This window comes from Mustelus asterias, chromosome 2 (assembly GCF_964213995.1).
Source record: "Mustelus asterias chromosome 2, sMusAst1.hap1.1, whole genome shotgun sequence".
NCBI classification, from domain to species: Eukaryota; Metazoa; Chordata; class Chondrichthyes; order Carcharhiniformes; family Triakidae; genus Mustelus; species Mustelus asterias.
Window position 1 is genome coordinate 41774573 of NC_135802.1, and position 23947 is coordinate 41798519.

A 23947-nucleotide genomic window follows, 5' to 3' on the forward strand; every position below is an offset into this window, starting at 1 on the left:
AAAGAGTGCAGAGGAGATTTACCAGGATGCTGCCTGGTTTGGAGGGTAGGTCATATGAGGAAAGGTTGAGGGAGCTAGGGCTGTTCTCTCTGGAGCGGAGGAGGCTGAGGGGAGACTTAATAGAGGTGTATAAAATGATGAAGGGGATAGATAGAGTGAACGTTCAAAGACTATTTCCTCGGGTGGATGGAGCTATTACAAGGGGGCATAACTATAGGGTTCGTGGTGGGAGATACAGGACGGATATCAGAGGTAGGTTCTTTACGCAGAGAGTGGTTGGGGTGTGGAATGGACTGCCTGCAGTGATAGTGGAGTCAGACACTTTAGAAACATTTAAGCGGTTATTGGATAGGCACATAGAGCACACCAGGATGATAGGGAGTGGGATAGCTTGATCTTGTTTTCAGATAAAGCTCGGCACAACATCGTGGGCCGAAGGGCCTGTTCTGTGCTGTACTGTTCTATGTTCTATGTTCTTATCCCTTTCACCTTCCTCCATGTCCCTTGGCCCACCTTCCAGCTGAAGAAGGTGGCTACCTAATGAAGATTGCCCCCTGTCTCTGACCACACGTTGATGCGCTTTATTTCTCGGGGCTGGTGGTTTACCCTAAGTCAATCATTTGTTTGAACATATCTAACCAATGGGTATAGGCCAAGTACCTAAGATGTCAGGATGGTCACCTTACCCCCGTCTATCACTTTAGCTTGAGGTCATTTTTTAGTTTACCTCATGCTGAGGGCTATATGCCAACCCTTACTATCGTATACTTGTATAGATAAAAGGGTGCACAATCCAATGGACGTAGGAGTGTCAACATGGAAATCTGAACCAAGGGACCTCAACATTTCTGGAAACTGTTTCTGTGTTTTTCCAGAGAGAGAAAGAAAACAGTTTCTCTGCCGAGGTGGCTTTATGCAATGCCAACAAACTCCATATGAATTCTACACTCATTCGGAAAAGTTTCATTCATTAATTGTCCCATTTCTGATAGCTTCGTCTTTGAGAAGCTTATTGACTTTTTTTTAGCTAACATAGTTATTTCTAAAGCACAAGTTCTTTTCCCTAATTTCATGATTATATATCCTATGTAACCTCCAAAGACACCAAAATTAGCTGATCACTATTGATTCCGATTCCCGCCTGCAGATCACCTCACTCAGTGGTATTCCTTACCCTTCTGAAGGATTGCTGTTAATTACTAGGCCATAAGTATATATAATTAAAGCAACAGATTTTGCATGGATTTGAAAGACTCTCCAACTCACTTTTATGCATCTTGCGAATAATTTTTATAAAGAAAGTGTTCTTTCTCCCTATCCTTCAATCATAGAATCATAGAAACCCTACAGTGCAGAAAGAGGCCATCTGGCCTATCGAGTCTGCACCGACCACAATCCCACCCAGACCCTACCCCCATATCCCTACACATTTAAACGCATCTAAGGGGCAATTTTAGCATGGCCAATCAACCTAACCCACACATCTTTGGACTGTGGGAGGAAACCGGAGCATCCGGAGGAAACCCACGCAGACACGAGGAGAATGTGCAAACTCCACACAGACAGTGACCCAAGCCGGGAATCGAACCCCGGTCCCTGGAGCTGTGAAGCAGCAGTGCTAACCACTGTGCTACCGTGCCGCCCAAATGTCCTAACTCGATCCCTTTTACTTTAGGCAGCAAGGTGACACAGTGGTTAGCACTGCTGCCTCACAATGCCAGGAACCCAGATTCGATTACTGGCTTGGTTCACTGTCTGTGTGGAGTCTGCACGTTATTCCCGTGTCTGTGTGGGTTTTCTCTGGGTGCTCTGGTTTCCTCCTACAGTCCGAAAGACGTGCTGGTTAGGTGCATTGACCATGCTAAATTCTCCCTCAGTGTACCCAAACAGGCGCCAGAGTGTGGCGACTAAGGGATTTTCACAGTAACTTCATTGCAGTGTTAATGTAAGCCTACTTGTGACAATAATACTTTTTTAAAACTTTAATTTTACTACCTCTGACCCCCATCTTGATTGGTTTAAAGCCAGTTTCTCTCTGGAATATGTGTCTGTGCCTTGATTATTTAAAAGTGTTTTTGTACTCTACAGGCCAGATTACCCATTTCCTGTTGTCCTGATTATCAGGTAACTGGCCGTGGCTGGGACACGTTCGTCGGTGCAGCTTTACTTCACTTCTAACAAATTGCTTCTGCGTACTCACACCAATATCCCAACTCCTCCTTTAATCATCTGTCAGAATTGCACATTCGTAAGTCATCTTCACATGTTTCCCTATCAGTTGGATGCGGTCTTCATTGAGTGTCATCTTAAGTACAGCTTTGATGGCACGCATCTGCCCATGACTTTGCTGGTTAGGTGAATTGGCCATGCTAAATCCTCCCTCAGTGTACCCAAACAGGCGCCGGATTGTGGCCACTGTGGGATTTTCACTTAAGACCTAAGTGCAGGAGTAGGCCATCCAGCCCTTTGAGCCTGCTACGCCATTTGGTAAGATCATGGCTCATCTGATTGTGGTTTCAACTCCACCTTCCTCACTCCCCGACCCCCCAAATGCTTTATCAAAACATAATCACGAGTGAACTATAACTTGGGGATGATGGAGAATCAGACAGACCAAACAAGAGTTGGGACAAGGTGATAAATAGTTCATTGAATGATATTACTCCACATCGCTGATGACAAGTTAAATGTGGGTCATTACATCTTTACGGCAATAACCAAAAGCACAGCATTCGGGAGGCACCGTCATAGAATGATACAACACAAGAGGAGACCATTCAACTCACTATGCCTGTAGCCGCTGTCTTGGTTGAGCTTTTCCCATTAGTACCACTCCCCTGTTCTTTCCCCACAGCACTGCAAATATTTCCCCAAATCCACAGCAACAGTATTAAAAAAAGACCTGGATTTTGTGGTTATACTGACAATAAACTGTCAGCATTTATCATCATACAACCTTGAAACTGACCTCAAATTTTGGGAACTGCATATGAGCAGCTAAATGTGGACATCCAGAAAGTGTTGTCAGTGCCTCTCTGCTCTCCAAACTTCAGACTTAACTTTTCAGATATCATTTAATTTAACTCTCACCTCAGTTTCACTGGTGTAAATGGGTTGTTGGTCTTTAGCCAATAGTTAGTGGAACTATTCAATAGATTTCAGGAGTAAATACAGCTTTCTAAAGCAGTGACAGTTGAAGCAATCTAAATAAGACCCTCGAGATCAGTAAATGCTTTGAATTATTGATATTTAGGAAACAAGAGAAGTCTGTGATGCCTTCCTGACATAGCCTGCCTTGTATGCTTATCATTCAGCTCTTCAGAGTACAGGAATAAAGGAATTCCATTTAAGAAATTCATTTCACCTGTTCAAAAAGTTACTTTCTGAGTACTTTTGGAGACATCTGCAAAGACCTTCCACAGCAAAAACCAATCAAACATCATAATGTAGAAAAGGCTTCCAAAAGTTTATCTTCCTCGATATGCTATCCACTACTTTTCACTGTATACTAATACATGTGACAATAATAAATCAAATCAAAAATTCAAATCAAAGATATTGTTGGAATCATAGAATCCCTACAGTGCAAAAGGAGGCCATTCAGCCCATTAAGTTGGCATCAACAACAATCCCACCCAGGCCCTATCCCTGCAACACTATGTATTTTTCATGTTAATCCCCCTGACACTGAGGCACAATTATTTAGCATGTCCAATCGATTGGACCCGCACTTTGGAGTGTGGGAGGAAACCGCAGCACCCGGAGGAAACACGCACAGACACAGGGAGAATGTGCGAACTCCACACAGACAGTCACCCAAAGGCCAGAATTGAACCCATGTCTCTGGCGCTGTGAGGCAGCAGTGCTATCCACTGTGTCACCTTGACCCACAACCCCCGTTGTGTGGTTTATGCTGCTAGTGGTGCTGGTTCCCTAGGAGGTGGCTTGGGGTCAGAAATTGGGGAAAAAGACAGGGGAAACAGTTGTCACACTCACCTGTCCTTACTGACACACAATGTGACAGACTCCAAGTGGGTAATGAGATGCTTGGTGATCTTAATGGCGGAAAATCTTGGTTGTCGTTTCTTAATAAGTCATACCACTCCATTGTTACACCTTGAGACCAGTTTACACAACTGGCTCTTCAGCTTTTTGCTAGTGTTTAAAACCCACCACTATTTTTATCACGCAAACCAGCCTCCCATCCATTGACTCTGTCTACATTTCCCGCTGCCTTGGCAAAACAGCCAGCATAATTAAGGACCCCACGCACCCCGGACATTCTCTCTTCCACCTTCTTCCATCAGGAAAAAGATACAAAAGTCTGAGGACATGTACCAACCAACTCAAGAACAGCTTCTTCCCTGCTGCCATCAGACTTTTGAATGGACCTATCTCACATTAAGTTGATCTTCCTCTACACCCTAGCTAAGACTGTAACACTACATTCTGCACTCTCTCCTTTCCTTCTCTATGAATGGTATGTTTTGTCTATATAGCACGCAAGAAACAATACTTTTCACTGTATGCTAATACATGTGGCAATAATAAATCAAATCAAACCAAATCAAAAGGATAATAGTGAATGTTAGCTTAGACACCCTTTACCTTGGAGGTAAATATGGAGCTCCAATATAATGGGATTCTCAGATCCAGAGTGATCTCAGTGTACTAATCTTACTTTCTAATGTTCAACAGCAGACCTTTCGAGTGCCACACATGAAGAGGGGCAATCATTCATCTTTGGCTCGAAATTGTGATCCATGGGTTACCTGTCACTCTGAAAAATCACTCTGGCTGCACATATCATTAAATGGATTTGCCATCTGTATCACTCTTGCTGATGATAAATCTTACTCCAAAAAACAGTTCTTCCGATGTTGACAGTTCTGTCAAAATTTACAGAGAAAGTTTTCTTTTGCTGCTGTCGCATTGGGAACATTGGGATTCATTCAGAACTCTGATAGACATCCATGACTCTATGGTACAAGTAGGCCTGGATTTTCCTTCTTATTACCAAAGAATTCCAGGCAGTGGAGAAAGTAGAAGGAAAATGAAATGCAGGGTTGTTTCCAGAACCCCCTCCCATATGAAATAGCTGTCAGTGTTTTCATTCTCCCAATCATCAGAGATTTCCACTGCTCACTCTGAGACTCAGAGGCCTTAGATGTAAGTCTTGGCTTGGGCAAGGTTTAATTTTCCCAAAGACTATTACAGAAGTGGCATTATAAGTATCATATCAGTGTCCCACAGGTGGGAGAACATAATTAAGACCAATTCTGAACCATTAGTGGAGGCATCAAGACTGTGACAATTACTGAGCTTGTAGGAATCTTACGCAGCCTGGGAAGATGCCTGTATCTACTTTAACATCACTGCATATTTCCCATGGCTGAAATAATTCCCTCTTCCCTTGTTCTTGTTTTGAAGTGCAGAGTGACAGACAGATGGAGGAAGAGCAGATCATGGTTTTCACCCACCTTCAAGAGTATTTGGCCAATTGGATCTCTGGGCCCTGCAGTGAGGGGAGTGGAAGGGGTGATCGGGTTCTCGAGGAAAAGGCAGGTTAGAAAGTGTGGGGAGGGCGGGGGGGGGGGGTACTCCAGAGGTCACTGGGCCTTAAGGGGAGGGCACCCCTAGTCAGAAGGGGGATTTTGATGGAGGCAGCTCCCTTTCCTTACAGAGATCTATCTTTGATTCTTTCTGGTCTTCTCCCACAGAGGCTCAATGTTGCTATCAGCCTAAAAATTGAGGCTGTTCATGAAACCTCCCTTAAGTGGCCATGGGCAAGGATGGACTTCACATCTGAAGCATTGCCCGCCACAGTATAGAATTATTGTGTGGTTGGGGCAGGCGGAAATCCGGAGCGAAGCCCATCCTTGCAATTTCACCTTCCCCCTGCCTAAAAAACTCACTGATGGAGGAGCATAAAATTCAGGTCATAGTCATTACTTTTTTTTCATGGCTGGTGGTGCGCTACATTAGGTGGATTGGCCATACTAAATTAGCAAGGGTAAATACGTGGGGTTACGAAGATAGGGCCTGAGTGAGATTGTTGTCGGTGCAGGCTCGATGGGCCAAATGGCCTCCTTCTGCACTGTAGAGATTCTATGATTCTATTCTATCTGCAATGCTTTCATCAAAGATGAATGAGTCAATGTAGAAAACTCCTGTGTCATACTGCCAACTCCTGACATAATAACCTAAAAGCTGTCATTACAATTCCAAAGTGAAATATCTTATAGACCAAGGGGGTCATGTGATAACGTGATGAAGTGCTACAAAAGAGTTCACATGTCAGGAGCGTGGGAGTTATCCCTGGCAGCGCAGGCAGAGCACAAGTGTTCAAGCAGCTCTTGAGCGAGTGAATAAAGTGTTCTTTGTTATAAGTCCTTGCTGTCTGTGATTCGGAAACCTAACACATTCACATAGAGTCATGGGGCATTTAGTATGGCCAATGTACCTACCCTGTGCATCTTTGGACTGTGGGGAGAAACCGGAGCACCCGGAGGAAACCCACGCAGACACGGGAGAATGAGTAAACTCAATCCCGAAGTTGGAATTGAACCCGGGTCCCTGGCACTGTGAGGCAGCAGTGTGAACCAATGCGTCACCATGCCGCCCCTTGGGAAAAGTTTGAGAAGGAGCAGTGTATTTACTGCGTTGGTGCACTGTCTGACAAGTTGAAAACGGTACAAGCCGACACCTTATTAAACTTAGCGGGTCCCCGGACCATAGAGATATTTGTTTGTTTTCCCAGTCAGAGGAGAAAGAAGAGGACCCTTAAGAACGTTCAAGAATATCTGTCTTTGAGTCAAAAATATAATCCTCAACAAACCAAAGAGCAGATGAATCAGCCACCCTGAAAATATCGGCAAAGTACTGTGCGTTTTGAACTCTTACTAATGAACTAATAAGGGATCAAAGAGTTTGTGAAATTATCAGCAATTTTGTTTGCAAGCAGCGGCTGAGAAAAAGATCTATTAGTATCTGTATGTTAAAGGAACATTCAAAAAAAAGCAGCTATTTTAGGCAGAAAACAGAAGTATTCGCAGTATAGGGTGTGCCCTGCTCCAACTGCAGAGATGTGGAGATGCCGGCGTTGGACTGGGGTGAACACAGTAAGAAGTCTCACAACACCAGGTTAAAGTCCAACAGGTTTATTTGGTAGCAAATACCATAAGCTTTCGGAGCACTGCTCCTTCATCAGATGGAGTGGAAATGACCAGCTCTTTCTGAACAGAATAGCTTGTTTTGCATTTGATAAAAGGTGCAACAAATGTGGAAAAAGGAACCACTTCACTGGATGCTGCAGATTGAAACCACAGCAACTTTCCTCTGCCATCAGCTCATGGCAGCTAGTCCTCCCTGGGTAGGACCATCAATAACACGAATGAACTGGAGCTCAGCCAAAGCAGCGAAGCTACAAAGCCTCCAACAACACTCTATTGCAAGATTGTCAACAGCATCACAGAAAAGGGGGAGATCTTCGCCACCCTCATTGTGATTTGCAGTAACACAAGACTGAAGGTAAGTATTGACATGGAGCAAAGTGCAACGTACTGTCTAGCCTATTGTGATGGGAACTAGACCCATGTATCCGAGAGTTCGCCCACTGAATGTATATGGATAGAACTGAGAAATAAGAAGGGGGAAATCACTTTGATAGGGTTGTACTATAGGCCCCTAAAGAGTCAGTGGGAAATTGAGGAACAAATATGTAAGGAGATTACAGCTAGCTCCAAAACGAATAGGATGGTAATAGTCGGGAACTTTAACTTTCCCAACATTGACTGGGACAGCCATAGTATTAGAGGCTTTGATGGAGAGAAATTTGTTGAGTGTATTCAGGAGGAATTTCTCATTCAGTATGTGGATGGCCTGACTAAAGAGAGGGCAAAGCTTGACCAACCTCCCATTGGGAAATAAGGAAGGGCAGGTGACAGAAGTGTTAGTGAGGGATCACTTTGGGACCAGTGACCATAATTCCATTAGTTTTAAGATAGCTATGGAGAATGATAGGTCTGACCCAAAAGTTAAAATTCTAAATTGGGGCAAGGCCAATTTTGATGGTATCAGGCAGGAACTTTCAAAAGTTAATTGGGGGAGTCTGTGGGAAGGCAAAGGGACATCTGGTAAGTGGGAGGCTTTCAAAAGTGTGTTAACCAGGGTTCAGGGTAAACACATTCCTCTTAGAGTGAAGGGCAAGGCTGGTAGAAGTAGGGAATCCTGGATGAACAAAGAACAAAAGAACTAAGAACAATACAGCACAGGAACAGGCACTTCGGCCCTCCAAGCCTGCGCCGCTCATGTGCCCACTAGACCATTCGTTTGTATCCCTCTATTCCCAGTCTGTTCATGTGGCTATCTAGATAAGTCTTAAACGATCCCAGCGTGTCTGCCTCAATCACCTTGCTTGGCAGTGCATTCCAGGCCCCCACCACCCTCTGTGTAAAATACGTCCCCCTGACATCTGTGTTGAACCTTGCCCCCCTCACCTTGAACCCGGTGACCCCTTGAGTTTGTCACCTCCGACCTGGGAAAAAGCTTCCCACTGTTCACTCTATCTATGCCCTTCATAATTTTATACACCTCTATTAGGTCGCCCCTCATCCTCCGTCTTTCCAGGGAGAACAACCCCAGTTTACCCAATCTCTCCTCATAGCTCAGACCCTCCATACCAGGCAACATCCTGGTAAACCTTCTCTGTACTCTCTCCAAAGCCTCCACGTCCTTCTGGTAGTGTGGCGACCAGAACTGGACGCAGTATTTCAAATGTGGCCTAACCATCGTTCTATACAGCTGCAACATCATATGCCAACTTTTATATTCTATGCCCCGTCCAATAAAGGCAAGCATGCCATATGCCTTCTTCACCACCCTCTCCACCTGTGCTGCCACCTTTAAGAATCTGTGGACTTGTACACCCAGGTCCCTCTATGTGTCTATACTCCTGATGGTTCTGCCATTTATTGTATAGCTCCCCCTTACATTAGATCTACCGAAATGCATCACTTCGCATTTATCTGGATTAAATTCCATCTGCCTTTCTCCGCCCAATGTTCCAGCCTATCTATATCCTGCTGTATTTTCTGACAATGTTCATCACTATCCGCAACTCCAGCAATCTTCGTGTCGTCTGCAAACTTACTGATCACACCAGTTACATCTTCCTCCAAATCCTTTATATATATCACAAACAGCAGAGGTCCCAGTACAGAGCCCTGCGGAACACCACTAGTCACAGACCTCCAACCGGAAAAAGACCCCTCCACTGCCACCCTCTGTCTCGGGATATTGACTCGGGATATTGAGGACCTGGTCAAGAAGGAAAGGGAGGCACATGACATACATAGGCAGCGGGGTTCAAGTGGATCTCTTGAAGAGTATAGAGGGTGTAGGAGTAGAGTTAAGAGAGAAATCAGGAGGGCAAAAAGGGGACACAAGATTGTTTTGGCAGATAAGGCAAAGGAGAATTCAAAGAGCTTCTACAAATACATAAAAGCCAAAAGAGTAACGAGGGAGAGAGTAGGGCTTCTTAAGGATCAACAAGGTCATCTATGTGTGGATCCACAAGAGATGGGTGAGATCCTAAATGAATATTTCTCATCAGTATTCACTGTTGAGAAAAGCATGGATGTTAGGGAACTTGGGCAAATAAATAGGGATGTCTTGAGGAGTGTACTTATAACAGAGAAGGAGGTGCTGGAAGTCTTAAAGCGCATCAAGGTAAATACATCCCTGGGACCTGATGAAGTGTATCCCAGGACATTGTGATTGGCTAGGGAGGAAATTGCGGGTCGCTTAGCCGAGATATTTGAATCACTGATAGTCACAGGTGATATGCCTGAAGATTGGAGGATGACAAATTTTGTGCCTTTGTTTAAGAAAGGCTGCAGGGAAAAGCCTGGGAAATACAGACCGGTGTGTCTAACATCTGCAGTGGGTAAGCTGTTAGAAGGTATTGTGAGGGACAGGATCTACAGGCATTTAGAAAGGCAAGGACTGATTAGGGACAGTCAGCATGGCTTTGTGAGTGGAAAATCATGTCTCACAAATTTGATTGAGATTTTTGAAGGGGTAACCAAGAAGATAGATGAGGGCAGTGCAGTTGATGTTGTCTACATGGACTTTAGCAAGGCCTTTGACAAGGTACCACATGGTAGGTTGTTGCATAAGGTTAAATCTCACGGGATCCAGGGTGAGGTAGCCAAATGGATACAAAATTGGCTTGATGACAGAAGACAGAAGGTGGTTGTAGTGGGCTGTTTTTCAAACTGGAGGCCTGTGACCAGCGGTGTGCCTCAGGGATCGGTGCTGGGTCCACTGTTATTTGTCATGTATATTAATGATTTGGATGAGAATTTAGGAGGCATGGTTAGTAAGTTTGCAGATGACACCAAGATTGGTGGCATAGTGGACAGTGAAGAAGGTTATCTCGGATTGCAATAGGATCTAAATCAATTGGGCCAGTGGGCTGACGAATGGCAGATGGAGTTTAATTTAGATAAATGCGAGGTAATGCATTTTGGTAGATTGAACCAGGGCAGGACTTACTCAGTTAATGGTAGGGCATTGGGGAGAGTTATAGAACAAAGAGATCTCGGGATACAGGTTCATAGCTCCTTGAAAGTGGAATCACAGGTGGACAGAGTGGTGAAGAAGGCATTCAGCAGGCTTGGTTTCATTGGTCAGAACATTGAAGACAGGAGTTGGGACGTCTTGTTGAAGTTGTACAAAACATTGGAAAGGCCACACTTGGAATACTGTATACAGTTTTGGTAACCTTATTAAAGAAAGGATATTATTAAACTAGAAAGAGTGCAGAAAAGATTTACTGGGACTTGATGGTTTAAGTTATAAGGAGAGGTTGGATAGACTGGGACTTCTTTCCCTGGAGCATAAGAGGCTTAGGGGTGATCTTATAGAGGTCTATAAAATAATGAGGAGCATAGATCAACTAGATAGTCAATATCTTTTCCCAAAGGTAGGGGAGTCTAAAACTAGAGGGCATAGGTTTAAGGTGAGAGGAGAGAGATATAAAAGGGTCCAGAGGAGCAATATTTTCACACATTTTTTCAGAGGGTGGTGAGTGTCTGGAACAAGCTGCCAGAGGTAGTAGTAGAGGTGGGTACAATTTTGTTTTTTAAAAAGCGTTTAGACAGTTACATGGGTAAGATGGGCCAAATGCGGGCAATTGGGACTAGCTTAGGGGTTAAAAAAGGGGCGGCATGGACAAGTTGGGCGGAAGGGCCTATTTCCATGCTGGAACCTCTATGACTCTATGTAACACCAGAATGCAGTACCCAGGCAGACCTCGTGGCTTATGGCAGACAAACCATCCGCACTGAAGGTGTGAGTACCCGGCCTATAGCACAGGCCTCCCCAAAGCCAGAGTCTGCTCCAGAGTCAACACAGCAAGTCGATAATAGAATGTTCCGGGTCATCCACACTAATGACACCAGCCAAAGAAAGACCAGAAAGACTTCAGCACCACCAACCAGCATAACCACGTGCTCAGGGTGCCTGAGCAAAGTGGACACGTGGTTCCAGTACTTTATTACCATCTAGCCTAGCTTTTGAGTCTGATCTTTCTACAAGAAGAACGGGGGGCGGGGTGGAAGAAGAGAAGAAGACGTGATGGGCTATGCATCAGCTGCAACTGCTTAATCCACACCTCATTATGTATGTAAATAGTTAGGCATTGTTAGCTTGTTCAATGGTCTGTACATTGTTTCCTATCGCATCGCATACCACCGCGTATTCCATCTAAATATGGAAGATGTAGACCGAGTGGAAATGTAATAACTTGATGTTGTGGCTACTAAAAGCGTGTCAGGGCATGGGAGTTATCTCCGGGAACGCGGGCAGAGCACAAATGTTGAAGTAGCTGCTGAGCGAGTGAATAAACTACACCGAGTAATAAGTCCTTGCTGCCTGTGATTCAGGAACCCACAACATTCACAATTTTTGCATTAAGCCCTCCTTTTATTGCCTCATTTCAGGCAGTATTGTCTATAAATCAATGTCAAATCATTATATTTCAGAATAACTGAAACAAATGAAAACAAATGTTAAAACGGCATCACTCAAGACAGACTGTGGCGAAATGGAATGAATAGTAATGATGTGATATCTAGTTGTGAACACGTTGATCAGAAGGTTTTGTTCTTTTGTGAAAAGCCAGGCACAGCACAGGCTGTAAATCCAAGAGACAATCAGGCTGTCATCAGCACTCTGATCTTCCTTTCTTGTTCTCGCTACTTTATGTGTGTTTGATCCGTCATTACACATGAACTCAAAGTGATAGGGATAATGCTTTGCCCAATTATATTTGGAAAGGCTTGGGTAAAATGTAAAGAACACAGCGCATGGCAAACATCAGCACATTTACTCACGTGGATTGGATCCAGAATCTTAACAGCAGCCTTGCTGTCATTTTTCTTGTTTCGTACTTTGAAGACTTTGCCATAGGTTCCTTTGCCAATGGTTTCAATAATCTCCCATGTATCCGAGGGATCAGGGAAGCTGTCAAAGGTGATCGTTTTTCCAGTTAACGGGAACATCCCTAAAAGTGATCCCCTGATAAACAATGATAAAGAAACAATAAATACATTTGGCACTTGTTAACATTCAGAGCCCACAAACAAAATCTTATTTTTACCAAATCACAACAATCTTGGATAGAAATTCAAAAGGCAATGTGACTTTAATGAAGGTTCTGTTTCTCTCCTCTTCTAGTCATCTTGTCTACAACATTTACAGAAGGGTTTGTTACAGGCCAAGCTTACTCCAAACATTGATGGTAAAAGGGCCATAAGCCAGTAAAAGATTCCTATGATCAGTTACCGGTGTCCTCATCTGTTTGTCAAAAGTGGGATAGCATGAAATGGAATTAATAAGAACCCCTGGTTGTGGTATATAGATACCAGAAATCACACTTGGTGATCAACACAATCTTCTCTTCCCTTTGGAAGGTAGATATAAAAGGAAGACTTGCATTTATATTATGCCATTCACATTGGGGAGGCGATGGCCGAGTCGTATTGTCGCTAGATTATTAAACCAGAAACTCAACTAATGTTCTGGGGACCCGGGTTCGAATCCTGCCACAGCAGATGATGGAATTTGAATTCAATAAAAATGATCTGGAATTAAAAGTCCACAGACGACATTGAAACAATTGTCGGAAAAACCCATCTGGTTCACTAATGTCCTTCAGGAAGGAAATCTGCTGTCCTTACCTGGTCTGGCTTATATGTGACTCCAGAGCCACAGCAATGTGGTTGACTCTCAACTGCCTTCCAAGGGCAACGAGGGGTGGGCAATAAATGCTGGCCAGCCAGCGACGCCCATGTCCCAGAATTATTAAAAAAGAAACTCTCTAACATCGCAAAGCATTTCAAATGCAATGAAATACTTCTGAGGTGTGCTTTTAACGGTGGAAATTACCATTCTATCAGACAAATGAATACAAAGGTAAAGCTTTAATCAGGTTTATTTATTGATGTAAAAATACACAGGAGCAATGGAAGACAGCAAGATACGGATGCAGTATTAGGGGCTCTTAGTAATAACAGCACTCTTGCATAATCATGAAACAAAATAAATGGAGTTAAAATGACAGGGTGTGTGCCACATTTTCCACAAACGCTTAAAGGAGAAAAACTTCTGTTATACAGGGAAAAGGACAGGGTTGTTCTTCAAAAGAGTTGGGACAGACTTGATGGGCTGAATGGTCACCTCCTCGGGCGCCATGGTGGCACAGTGGTTCGCACTGCTGCCTCACAACACCAGGGACCCGGGATCGATTCCCAGCTTGGGTCACTTGTCTGTGTGGAGACTGCACATTCTCCCCGTGTCTGTGTGGATTTCCTCCAGGTGCTCCGGTTTCCACCCACAGTCCGAAAGACGTGATGGTTAGGTGCATTGGCCATGCTAAATTCTCCCTCAGTGTATCCGCACAGGTGCCAGAGTGTGGCGACTAGGGGATTTTCACAGTAACTTCATTGTAATGTTAAGGTAAGCCTACTTGTGACACTCATAAATAAACTTTACAGCTTTAACTGTGTCGTACGATATTACATATTCTCTGAGATGCAGAAGCACAGGTCTGACCCCATTACAGTAAATAACTAAAATCACAGGTAACATAAGAACATGCAACACAAAGGTTAAAATATCCTTCTTAAAACATATTCCTTAGGTTGATAATTTTCAGAACATGTGGATGAAGCAATCTTTTATAGACCTTAATAAAGCACTGTTTTATGTGGATAATGTTGTTAGATCTCTTCCCAGAATCGAAAACAAAGCAAGCTGCCCACTGATTTATATCTTGCGTGTATTTTCATAGAGAAAAAAACAGATTGGCTGAGTTACACTTATCAGGACAAAACTGCGTTGGTTCCATGAGCCTGCGTCTTCTCTACCAATGTCACTAAAAACACAGCATTATTGTTTGTAGGATACTGTTATGCACTAATTGGTTGTTGTGTTTCCTACAGCAGCTATTGGTTAAAAAAAACCTTTACAGAGACAAACCCCCCATCTAAATTATAATACTAAAGAATACTCAAAATATGAAAATGCTGCATGTAAAGAGTGTTGTAATAATGCTCTTAACACAACAGGTAATTTCTTAGAGTAGCAATTTGAAAACTATTTCACTGATGTAGGCAGTAATGAGACAGACAACACAAATCAGAGATAAAGGATATGTGTGACTTTACTAACATAGAATCATAGAATCCCTACAGTGCCGAATAGGCCATTCGGCCCATCAAGCATGCACCATCAACAATCCCACCAGGCCCTGTAACCCCACATATTTACCCTGCTAATATCCTCACTCTAAGGGCCAATTTAGCATGGTCAATCCAGCTAACCTGGATATCTTTGGACTGTGGGAGGAAACCGGAGCGCCTGGAGGAAATCCGCACAAACACGGGGAGAACGTGCAAACTCCACACAGATAGTCACCCCAGGCTGGAATCGAATCCAGGTCCCTGAGGCTGTGAGGCAGCAGCGCTAACCACTGTGCCACCGTGCCATCCCAGTCTGATTCACACTGACTGAACAGCTTTTAATATGGTTAAAGATTGGCTGTTAGTGCCATAGGTATTGTATCGAATCAGATCACAGATCTCATCAAATATCCATCACATCCAAAAGAGCCATTGATCAATTCATAGAATCCTAGTGCAGAAGAAGGCCATTTGGCCCATCGAGTCTGCACCAACAACAACGCTACCCAGGCCCTATCCCCATAACCTCCTAGCTAATCCGCCTGGCACTAAGGGGCAATTTTAGCACAGCCAATTCACCTAACCCGCACATCTTTGGGCGGTTAATCATGATTAATAGCACTATTACCCTATTTAGATGTCCAACAGGATCAAAGCAGGTTACAATTTTAATTTTAAAAAATAACTTTGCGTAAACATACACATTTTCTTCCCACCAATTCCTTCACAGAGTACTCACTGCAACATGATATTCTCTGAAATATTCTTCAGGCCCATAGGTCAAACTAACAGCTTTTCACAACTCCAAGAATCAAGCCAGCAAGATAAAGCAGAGAAAGGTAGAAATACTCAAGCATTCAGGCAGCGTTATATTTGTACTTATTCACTGCATGAATCCACATTGAATGTATCCTCGTGTTACAGCTGCAGCTGACCTTCCGACCTCCCTTCCCCCACAACCAACCTCCTCCCTACAGCAAAACTCCCATTGAAAACCATGGCAGTCAAGATGACCATCACTGCAAAGAAAGTCAATGTAGTGGCACGGCACCCCTCGTACGACATCCGGCCACGTCAGAATTTGTTAGGAACAAAAGGTATTTATTGATAAAGAGAAATCAGGTACAGGGAATAGCAGCCAAGGCTGCCATGGGGCACAGTCCCAGTTTTTACATGCTTAATACATGGCTGCTCAATGATTCTGCATGAGAGAGGACTCAACCCTCCGGTGTGATTGGTCCCTCAAGCCAAGTGACCCTCTTCTGCTGTGCTGTCTTAAAGAGACAGACCCCACAAACAACCACTGCAGTCAAGTCTTTGGAGATTTCAGGTGGACATTCTGTCAGATGTCTGAACAGCCCAACAGTACTGTTAATTTATATAAAGCGGCTGATTTTTTCCTTTATTCTTTCCTTCTCTTTCTCCTCCTTGTGTTTTTCTCTTGCTTGTTAGAGAGATTATTTCATGGACCCCTTAGAAAGTCTTGACGAACCTCCCTCAGACCCCGGTTTGAGCACCATTGTCATCTAAACAACAATGACTATGCTTCAAAAACACTGCATTGGCTGTGTGAGCTACAAATACATGATCCTGGGAATGTCATTCAATGTTTATGCATGGCAACACATCATACATGGAATGTAATTCAATGTTTATACAGTACATAATCAGAATATAATTTAGAATCACAAACATTAATAATTTAAAGTGGAAGCATATCGGTGTAGCACCCTGTCCTATCAGCATGTAACTGTTCACTCCAACTAGTTGAGCAGTATTAATTAGCTGGTTACCCGTAGGGCCTGACATGTATGGTTTCTCAAACTATTTACTTACATCAGTGGTGGTATAAGATTAGCATTAGGAACAAAAGATCGGTGGATTTTTATGCTAGATCAATTGTATATTTCTGGGACCCTCATGAAAAATTCAGCAAAGAAAAATAACAAGGACTGGAGACAACAAAGTGGCATAACTGGAGTAGGCACTAATAAATCACTTAAATAAGGAGGGCGGCAGGGTGGCACAGTGGTTAGCACCGCCGCCTCACAGCGTCAGGGACCCGGGCTCAATTCTGGCCTTGGGTGACTGTGCAGAGTCTGTATGTTCTCCCCATGTCTGCATGGGTTTCCTCCAGGTGCTCCGGTTTCCTCCCACACTCTAAAGATGTGCGGGTTAGGTTGATTGGTCACAATAAATTGCCCCTTAGTTTCAGGGGGATTAGCAACGTAAATTAAAGGGGTTACGGGAATAAGGCCTAGGTGGAATTGTTGTCAGTGCAAGCTCGATGGACCAACTGGTCTCCTTCAGCACTTGTAGGGACTCTATGAAGTTAGAAGAACTTTCATAACATCGGTGGCGCTATGGACTGGATGAAACATATACATCTAAGGAGGAGCTGGGGCTTGGTTGGAGCATCAAGATGCTGTGCACTCACCCTACTGATATTAAAGGTCAAAGAACTCCCCAAACTCTTTAACCTCAGTCATCTTTGTGTCAAAACTAAACTGAACATCATAGATAGTTTGTGGATGACTACAGCATCATTGCCTATTCTACACCAGATTTGCAAGGCAGTCGTGATCTCTTCAATCCTGCATAAAAGAGAATTGGCCTGTCATAGATTCATAGAGGTTTACAACGTGGAAACAGGCCCTTCGGCCCAACCTGTCCATGCCACCCAGTTTTTACCACTAAGCTAGTCCAAATTGCCTGCATTTGGCCCATATCCCTCTATACCCTCTATGTCCTTGCATGTTACCAAAACAAAACTCAAATGTCAACCCACACCCGGTCAGCCAAGTATCCCACCTCTTGTATATATCGAAGAAGTGATTCTGGAATATTCTGAACACCTCCTGCAACTCGGCAGCCACCCTGCTCAAAAGGCCACCATTGACAAGGAGATCGAACACTGGATCAGTTGCACCCACTCTGTCTTCAACAAACTAGCTGTGACAGGAGTGGAAGAAGTTTGCAAACAATAAAAGGCCTTAGTGTATAGAACAGCTGTTGTTCTCACCACACTCCTGTGCTGACACATAACAGCATAAGAGAAATTCTAGCAGCAATGCCTCCGCTGCATCCTCCAGGTTCAATGGGAGGACCATCAGACAATGCTAGTGTCCTTCTTAAAGCCAGCTCCACAAACATCCAGACAAAACTCCTGAAACATTATTGTTCATACGTACATATGCATGATGGACTGGGCACTGTGTCCACATGGTCGACCTCCCGCCTCCCCCCCTTCTCCCCAGCACCAGGTCCAGTGTCCTCAACTCTCAAATGACCAGTATTCCAACGAGGTGAAAGAACAGACATTCTGAAATGCTCCTGGAGGTGCAGCAGCATTGAAATGAATGACTGGGAGGGGCTTTCTACCTACCATTCAAAATGGTGATAAAGAAGCCACTTCGTGCTTTGAGTCCAAACGTCTTAATGATGAGACAGGGCGGCAGTACAGAAGGAGGAAAATCCTGCATTATAAATCCCACTATCTCATGGAACCCCCGTCACATGTTCCCAAAGACCTGCAGGTTGAGACTTGGCCTGTTTAGCCAAATGCAGACCAATGGCGGAAACTATGGGACGAAGTAGAAAGGGTCGAGAGCTCCAAGTTTTTAGGTGTCCGGATCACCAACAACCTGTTCTGGTCCCCCCATGCCGACACTATAGTGAAGAAAGCCCACCAATGCCTCTACTTTCTCAGAAGACTAAGGAAATTTGGCATGTCAGCTACGACTTTCACCAACTTTTACAGATGCACCATAGAAAACATTCTTTCTGGTTGTGTCACAGCTTGGTATGGCTCCTGCTCTGCCCAAGACTGCAAGAAACTACAAAAGATCGTAAATGAAGCCTAGTCCATCACTCAAACCAGTCTCCCATCCATTGACTCTGTCTACACTTCCTGCTGCCTCGGAAAAGCAGCCAGTATAATGAAGGACCCCATGTACCCTGGACGTACTCTCTTCCACCTTCTTCCGTTGGGAAAAATGTACAAAAATCTGAAGACACATACCAGCTGACTCAAGAACAGCTTCTTCTCTGCTGCCATCAGACTTTTGAATGGACTTACCTTGCATTAAGTTGATCTTTCTCTACACCCTAGCTATGACTGTAACACTACATTCTGCACTCTCTCCTTTCCTTCTCTCTGAACGGTATGCTTTGTCTGCATAGTGCGCAAGAAACAATACTTTTCACTATATACTAATACATATAACAACAATAAATCAAACCAAAACAAATCAGAAACCCGTGACCCTGTGCAGATATCATCCTTGAATCCTTGAATATGGAGTCCAAAGATGTGCAGGTTAGGTTGATTGGCCATGCTAAAATTGCCCCTTAGTGTCCTGGGATGTGTAAATGAGAGGGATTAGCGGGTAAAATATGTAGGGATATGGGGGTAGGGCCTGGGTGGGATTGTGGTTGGTGCAGACTCGATGGGCCGAATGGCCTCTTTCTGTACTGTAGGGTTTCTATGATTTTAGAATTGAGGGATAGCTGACGACAATGACAGAGCTTGGCAGATACATGAGGGTGACAGGTAGAGTGGGATATGGGACAGCATTGGAGGATATAAGCAGAGCGGGAGGAGGCTTGTGAGAAGTATAAACACTGGTTTCGTCCAGTTGGGTTGAATGGCCTGTTTTTGTGCTGCAAATTCTACAAAGTTTCCTGGAAACACGTCTTGATGCCATGGTATTGCAATGTAGCAATACAAAGCGAGTTAACAAACAATAACTGCTAAAACATGAGTGCCATATAATTTTTAAAATATTACGACAAAGTATAAAGGTTCTCTAACTGCAACTGTGGCCAAAAGTTACTATTATTTACTTATTAAGATGACTTTTAGTAAAAGAATTGCACTATTCTAAAATATAACAAAAATAAGCCTGTGGTTACTACTGTCCACACAACAAATTAACCTCAATATCAACGTAAGCACATCATGTACAATACACATAGACTAGCGAATGGTTACTCAGAATTGCAAATTATATATTCCTTTAAGTCTTTAAGAAATTATAGAAATCACTTACATATTATGGAGGCTAAATTTGTTTCCTGAACAATTACAAAAAGCCCCAGGAAATTGTCCAGCTATGTTTGGTTCATTGGCCAGCTACTGTACAAGAATCCTGATGAGCTCTTAGAGGGAGGCGTTATTAACTAATCCCTAAAGTCCGAAGCATGCTGGCAGCAGCACTGAGATCTGAACAGCATGGAACTGTGTTGAGGATTAGTGGGTATTAATGAGGACTTCAAACAGATCCTTTCCTAATATGGTTTTGATCTCCAAAGACACAAACCATTTAGCTCAGCTATAAGTAATGTGCGAAATTCATCGCAGGATTCCAGATTTAGGTATACATTTGATGGAAAGGTCCAATTTATAATGCTAGTGGTAACCCCGTTAGAATAAATGGGTTATGAGTAATTTTATAATTGGAAGATCAAGGTCAAATGGTCTGGTTGCTGGAGAATATTTTTACTTACCAGGATATTTCTCTCAATAACACATCAAGAAGGTGAATTCTCCCTGCCCACTTTGGAAGAAAAGGAAACCTCTTTTCTATTCATTCAAGGGATGTGGGCGTCACAAGCTGAGCCAGAATTTATTGTCCATCCCTAATTATTTAAGAGTGGACAACATTGCTGTAGATTTGGAGTCACATGTAGGCCAGACCAGGTAAGGATGGCAGATTTCCTTCCCTAGAGGATATACATGAACCAGTTCCAGAATCTCACCACTGTTCATGCCAGTGGGATTTTCCCATCCCACCACAGTGAATGGAGATTTGGCTAACCGCCAAATTCTCCGACTTCACTGCAGCGGGAGCATTCAATGGTAAATTCACGCCCCAGATGATTTTTTACAACAGTTGTCAATGGTTTCATGGTTATCCTTAGACTTTTAATTCCATATTCTTATTGAATTTAAATTCCACCGGCTGCCATGGTGGGATTCAAAGCTTGGTCCTCAGAGCAATACCTCAGATCTTGGATTACTAGTCCAGTTACAATTCTACTATGCCACCACCTCCCCTTAATTCTCTGGGTTTATCCAGAAATGGGCACAGGACAAAGGTAAAGGGAAGGGATCGCTCAAGTTCTCCAGTCTCTTTTTTTTATTTGATTTTTGATTTGATTTGATTTATTATTGTCACATGTATTAGTATACAGTGAAAAGTATTGCTTCTTGCGCACTGTGCAGACAAAGCATACCATTCATAGAGAAGGAAATGAGAGAGTGCAGAATGTAATGTTACAGTCATAGCTAGGGTGTAGAGAAAGATCAACTTAATACGACGTCGGTCCATTGAGCGAGAGCACGCTCTCCACCCCGGAAGCCTCGGCCAAACCATATCCGAGTCACTATTGCAGATGTCATATCAGCCTTCTTGAAAGCGACTGGCATGGATGGGATTCCCGGATGAGCACTCAGATCCTGCGTGGACCAGCTGGAGTATTTACCTTTCATTCAATTTAGGAACATGAGAATGAGCTGGTGTTGGGTCTTGCAGACTAAAAGGTCTGGGGGATCCTAACAGCAAGGCAAAGGAGGTCTGAGCAAGTAAATTTGGCCATTTTCTACAGCCTTCCCACTCTTCCATGACAGCAACTGGAAGGCTGTGGAGGTCAGACAGACAACAAACCTCTCAGGGTTGCAACAAGCCATCCACATGTCCTGATCCACCAAGTTCAAGCACACGGAAACCTGGAGAGGGGCAATACACTTTGGACAGAATATTGAGAACTGATCCGAAAATAAATCTCTATGATTTTGTGGGGATCAATTCGATACCCTGACATTTACAGCCAAAGAAACCAGCCAGGGATTTGGAGGGCCTCATGATCTTAACAGCTTGGCTCATTGGTCAGCAGCGAATAGCCTTGATGCCAGACTTGTTGATCAGAAGAGGGAGGTCGGGAATAGTGAGGGAGGCGAATTTGGGGTAAACCCCAGTCCAGCGCTGGCATCTCCACATCATGACTACCATCGACACCGCAAACTGCCGGCTCCAAGTGGATGTGATCAGAACTCCCACCCACCTGACGAAGGAACAGCCTGTTCCGAAAGCTAGTGACTTTTGCTACCAAATAAACCTGTTGGACTGGTGTTGTTAGACATCTTACTGTATTCCATTTCATTGCCAAGTTTGCTGACCCTTGGCAAGGCCAGATAGCATCAATTAGCTTCCAATTGGGCTCCTGATTGCACTGCGGGAGCCCATTTCTACAGGTTAATTTATATATATATTAACAAATGTCTCGCCATGCCATCATAAGACTCTCAGATGCCTCAATATCCAGTGTTGTAAAAATAGCAGTGGCCACATATAAATCAGTTTGGGGTTGAATTCCATGAATTTAACTTTTTAATCTCCCCACACCTCCCCCCCAACCCCCCCCCCGCCCCCCCAACCCCCCCCCCAACCCCCCCCCCCCCCCCCGCCCCCCCAACCCCCACCCCCGCCACCCCCTCAACCCCACAACTGTCCTCCCCTCCATACATAAGAACATATGAACTAGGAGCAGGAGTAGGCCATCTGGCCCCTAGAGCCTGCTCTGCCATTCAATAAGATCATGGCTGGTCTTTTCGTGGACTCAACTCCACTTACCTACCCGTTCACCATAACCCTTAATTCCTTTACTGTTCAAAAATGTATCTATCCTTGCCTTAAAAACATTCAATGAGGTAGCCTCAACTGCTTCACTGGGCAGGGAATTCTACAGATTCACAACCCTTTGGGTGAAGAAGTTCCTCCTCAACTCAGTCCTAAATCTGCTACCCCTTATTTTGAGGCCATGCCCCTCGTCCTAGTTTCACCTGCCAGTGGAAACAACTTCCCTGCTTCCATCTTATCTATTCCCTTCATAATCTTCTATGTTTCTATCAGATCTCCCCTCATTCTTCTGAATTCCAATGAGTATAGGCCCAGTCTACTCAGTCTCTCCTCATAAATCAACCTTTTCAACTCCAGAATCAACCTAGTGAATCTCCTCTGCACCCCCTCCATTGCCAGTATATCCTTTCTCAAGTAAGGAGACCAAAACTGTACACAGTACTCCAGGTGTGGCCTCACCAGCACCTTATACAGCTGCAACATAACTTTGCTGTTTTTAAACTCCATTCCTCTTGCAATGAAGGATAAAATTCCATTTGCCTTCTTAATTACCTGCTGCACCTGCAAACCAATTTATACAGTCCTCTAAGTCCTCCACAGTCTGTCTTCGTGAGGTCAGGGGTGGGGGTGAAGCGGAATTGAATTAAGGGCTTTGATTGATATCATTTTGTCAGTAAATTAGTGCAAAGTCAAAAGCTGCAGTTTGTGTGGCAAGGTTCATACGGATGGCTTTAAAAATGGTATCATTTACTCATGTATATTAACATTTACTGATGAATGTTTAATACAGCAGCACTTGTTTTATTACCAGAGGAACAATTATTCAATTATTAGGAGGAGAGCCAAATTTACTTCAGTAATTCAGTCATCTTTGGTTATTATGAAAGTCTTAAGATACACACGTTGTAAGTCTTAATACTACTGCAGGACTAAAAGCACTGAGCAGAAGCGAGGAATAATCTAAAATACAGCCCCAGAGACATATGTTAATAATCCCAAACTAACCGTGGAACGTCAAGAGTGCTGTACAAATGCAAGTTGATATTGTCACAGAATTAGAACCCCGTAGTACCCTCCTGGCATTGATGTCAGAAGCAATGTGCATATCCTAATCCACTTCACAAAGTGTTCTGAGCAATGTTAAGGAGCTTATTGAGCACATTGATGTGAGTGCTTCTTATATACGTATTCATTTCAAAGTGGAACATACCTTCAGTATCTTATACACCTGCTTTTACCCAAGCTGAGCAGCATGGGGAAGGTCATCACCTCTAAAGGATTAGAAGCCGAAAGAAGAACATTTATAAAAGTGGCGAGAAACAGAGGGTTTGAAAGCAGAATTGATATAGACAGAAGGCATTAAAGGATGAAAGAAATGAATAAATAATTGGAGTGTTGAGTGGAAGGATTATGTTTTGCTGAGGTCCAACTCATAACAATTTGCATTTCTATAGCATCTCTAATGTATGGACATCCCAACGGATTTTACCTTTGTCATTAGCCCACATGTTAACATGATTCTCATTCATTTGTATTGATGGCTAGATTTTTTTATCTGAA

At 43.6% G+C, this 23947-nt stretch overlaps 1 protein-coding gene across 1 annotated transcript in view; it reads right to left on the reverse strand.

The window, feature by feature from the left end:
- Positions 1 to 23947, reverse strand: part of LOC144503259 (myosin-IIIa-like) — a 159092-nt gene that overhangs the window by 104034 nt on the left and 31111 nt on the right. The window contains exon 2 of the mRNA XM_078227691.1: positions 12399 to 12582. Coding sequence (XP_078083817.1) covers positions 12399 to 12566 — 168 coding nt within the window. The 5' untranslated portion in view covers positions 12567 to 12582. The remainder of the gene's footprint in view (positions 1 to 12398; positions 12583 to 23947) is intronic.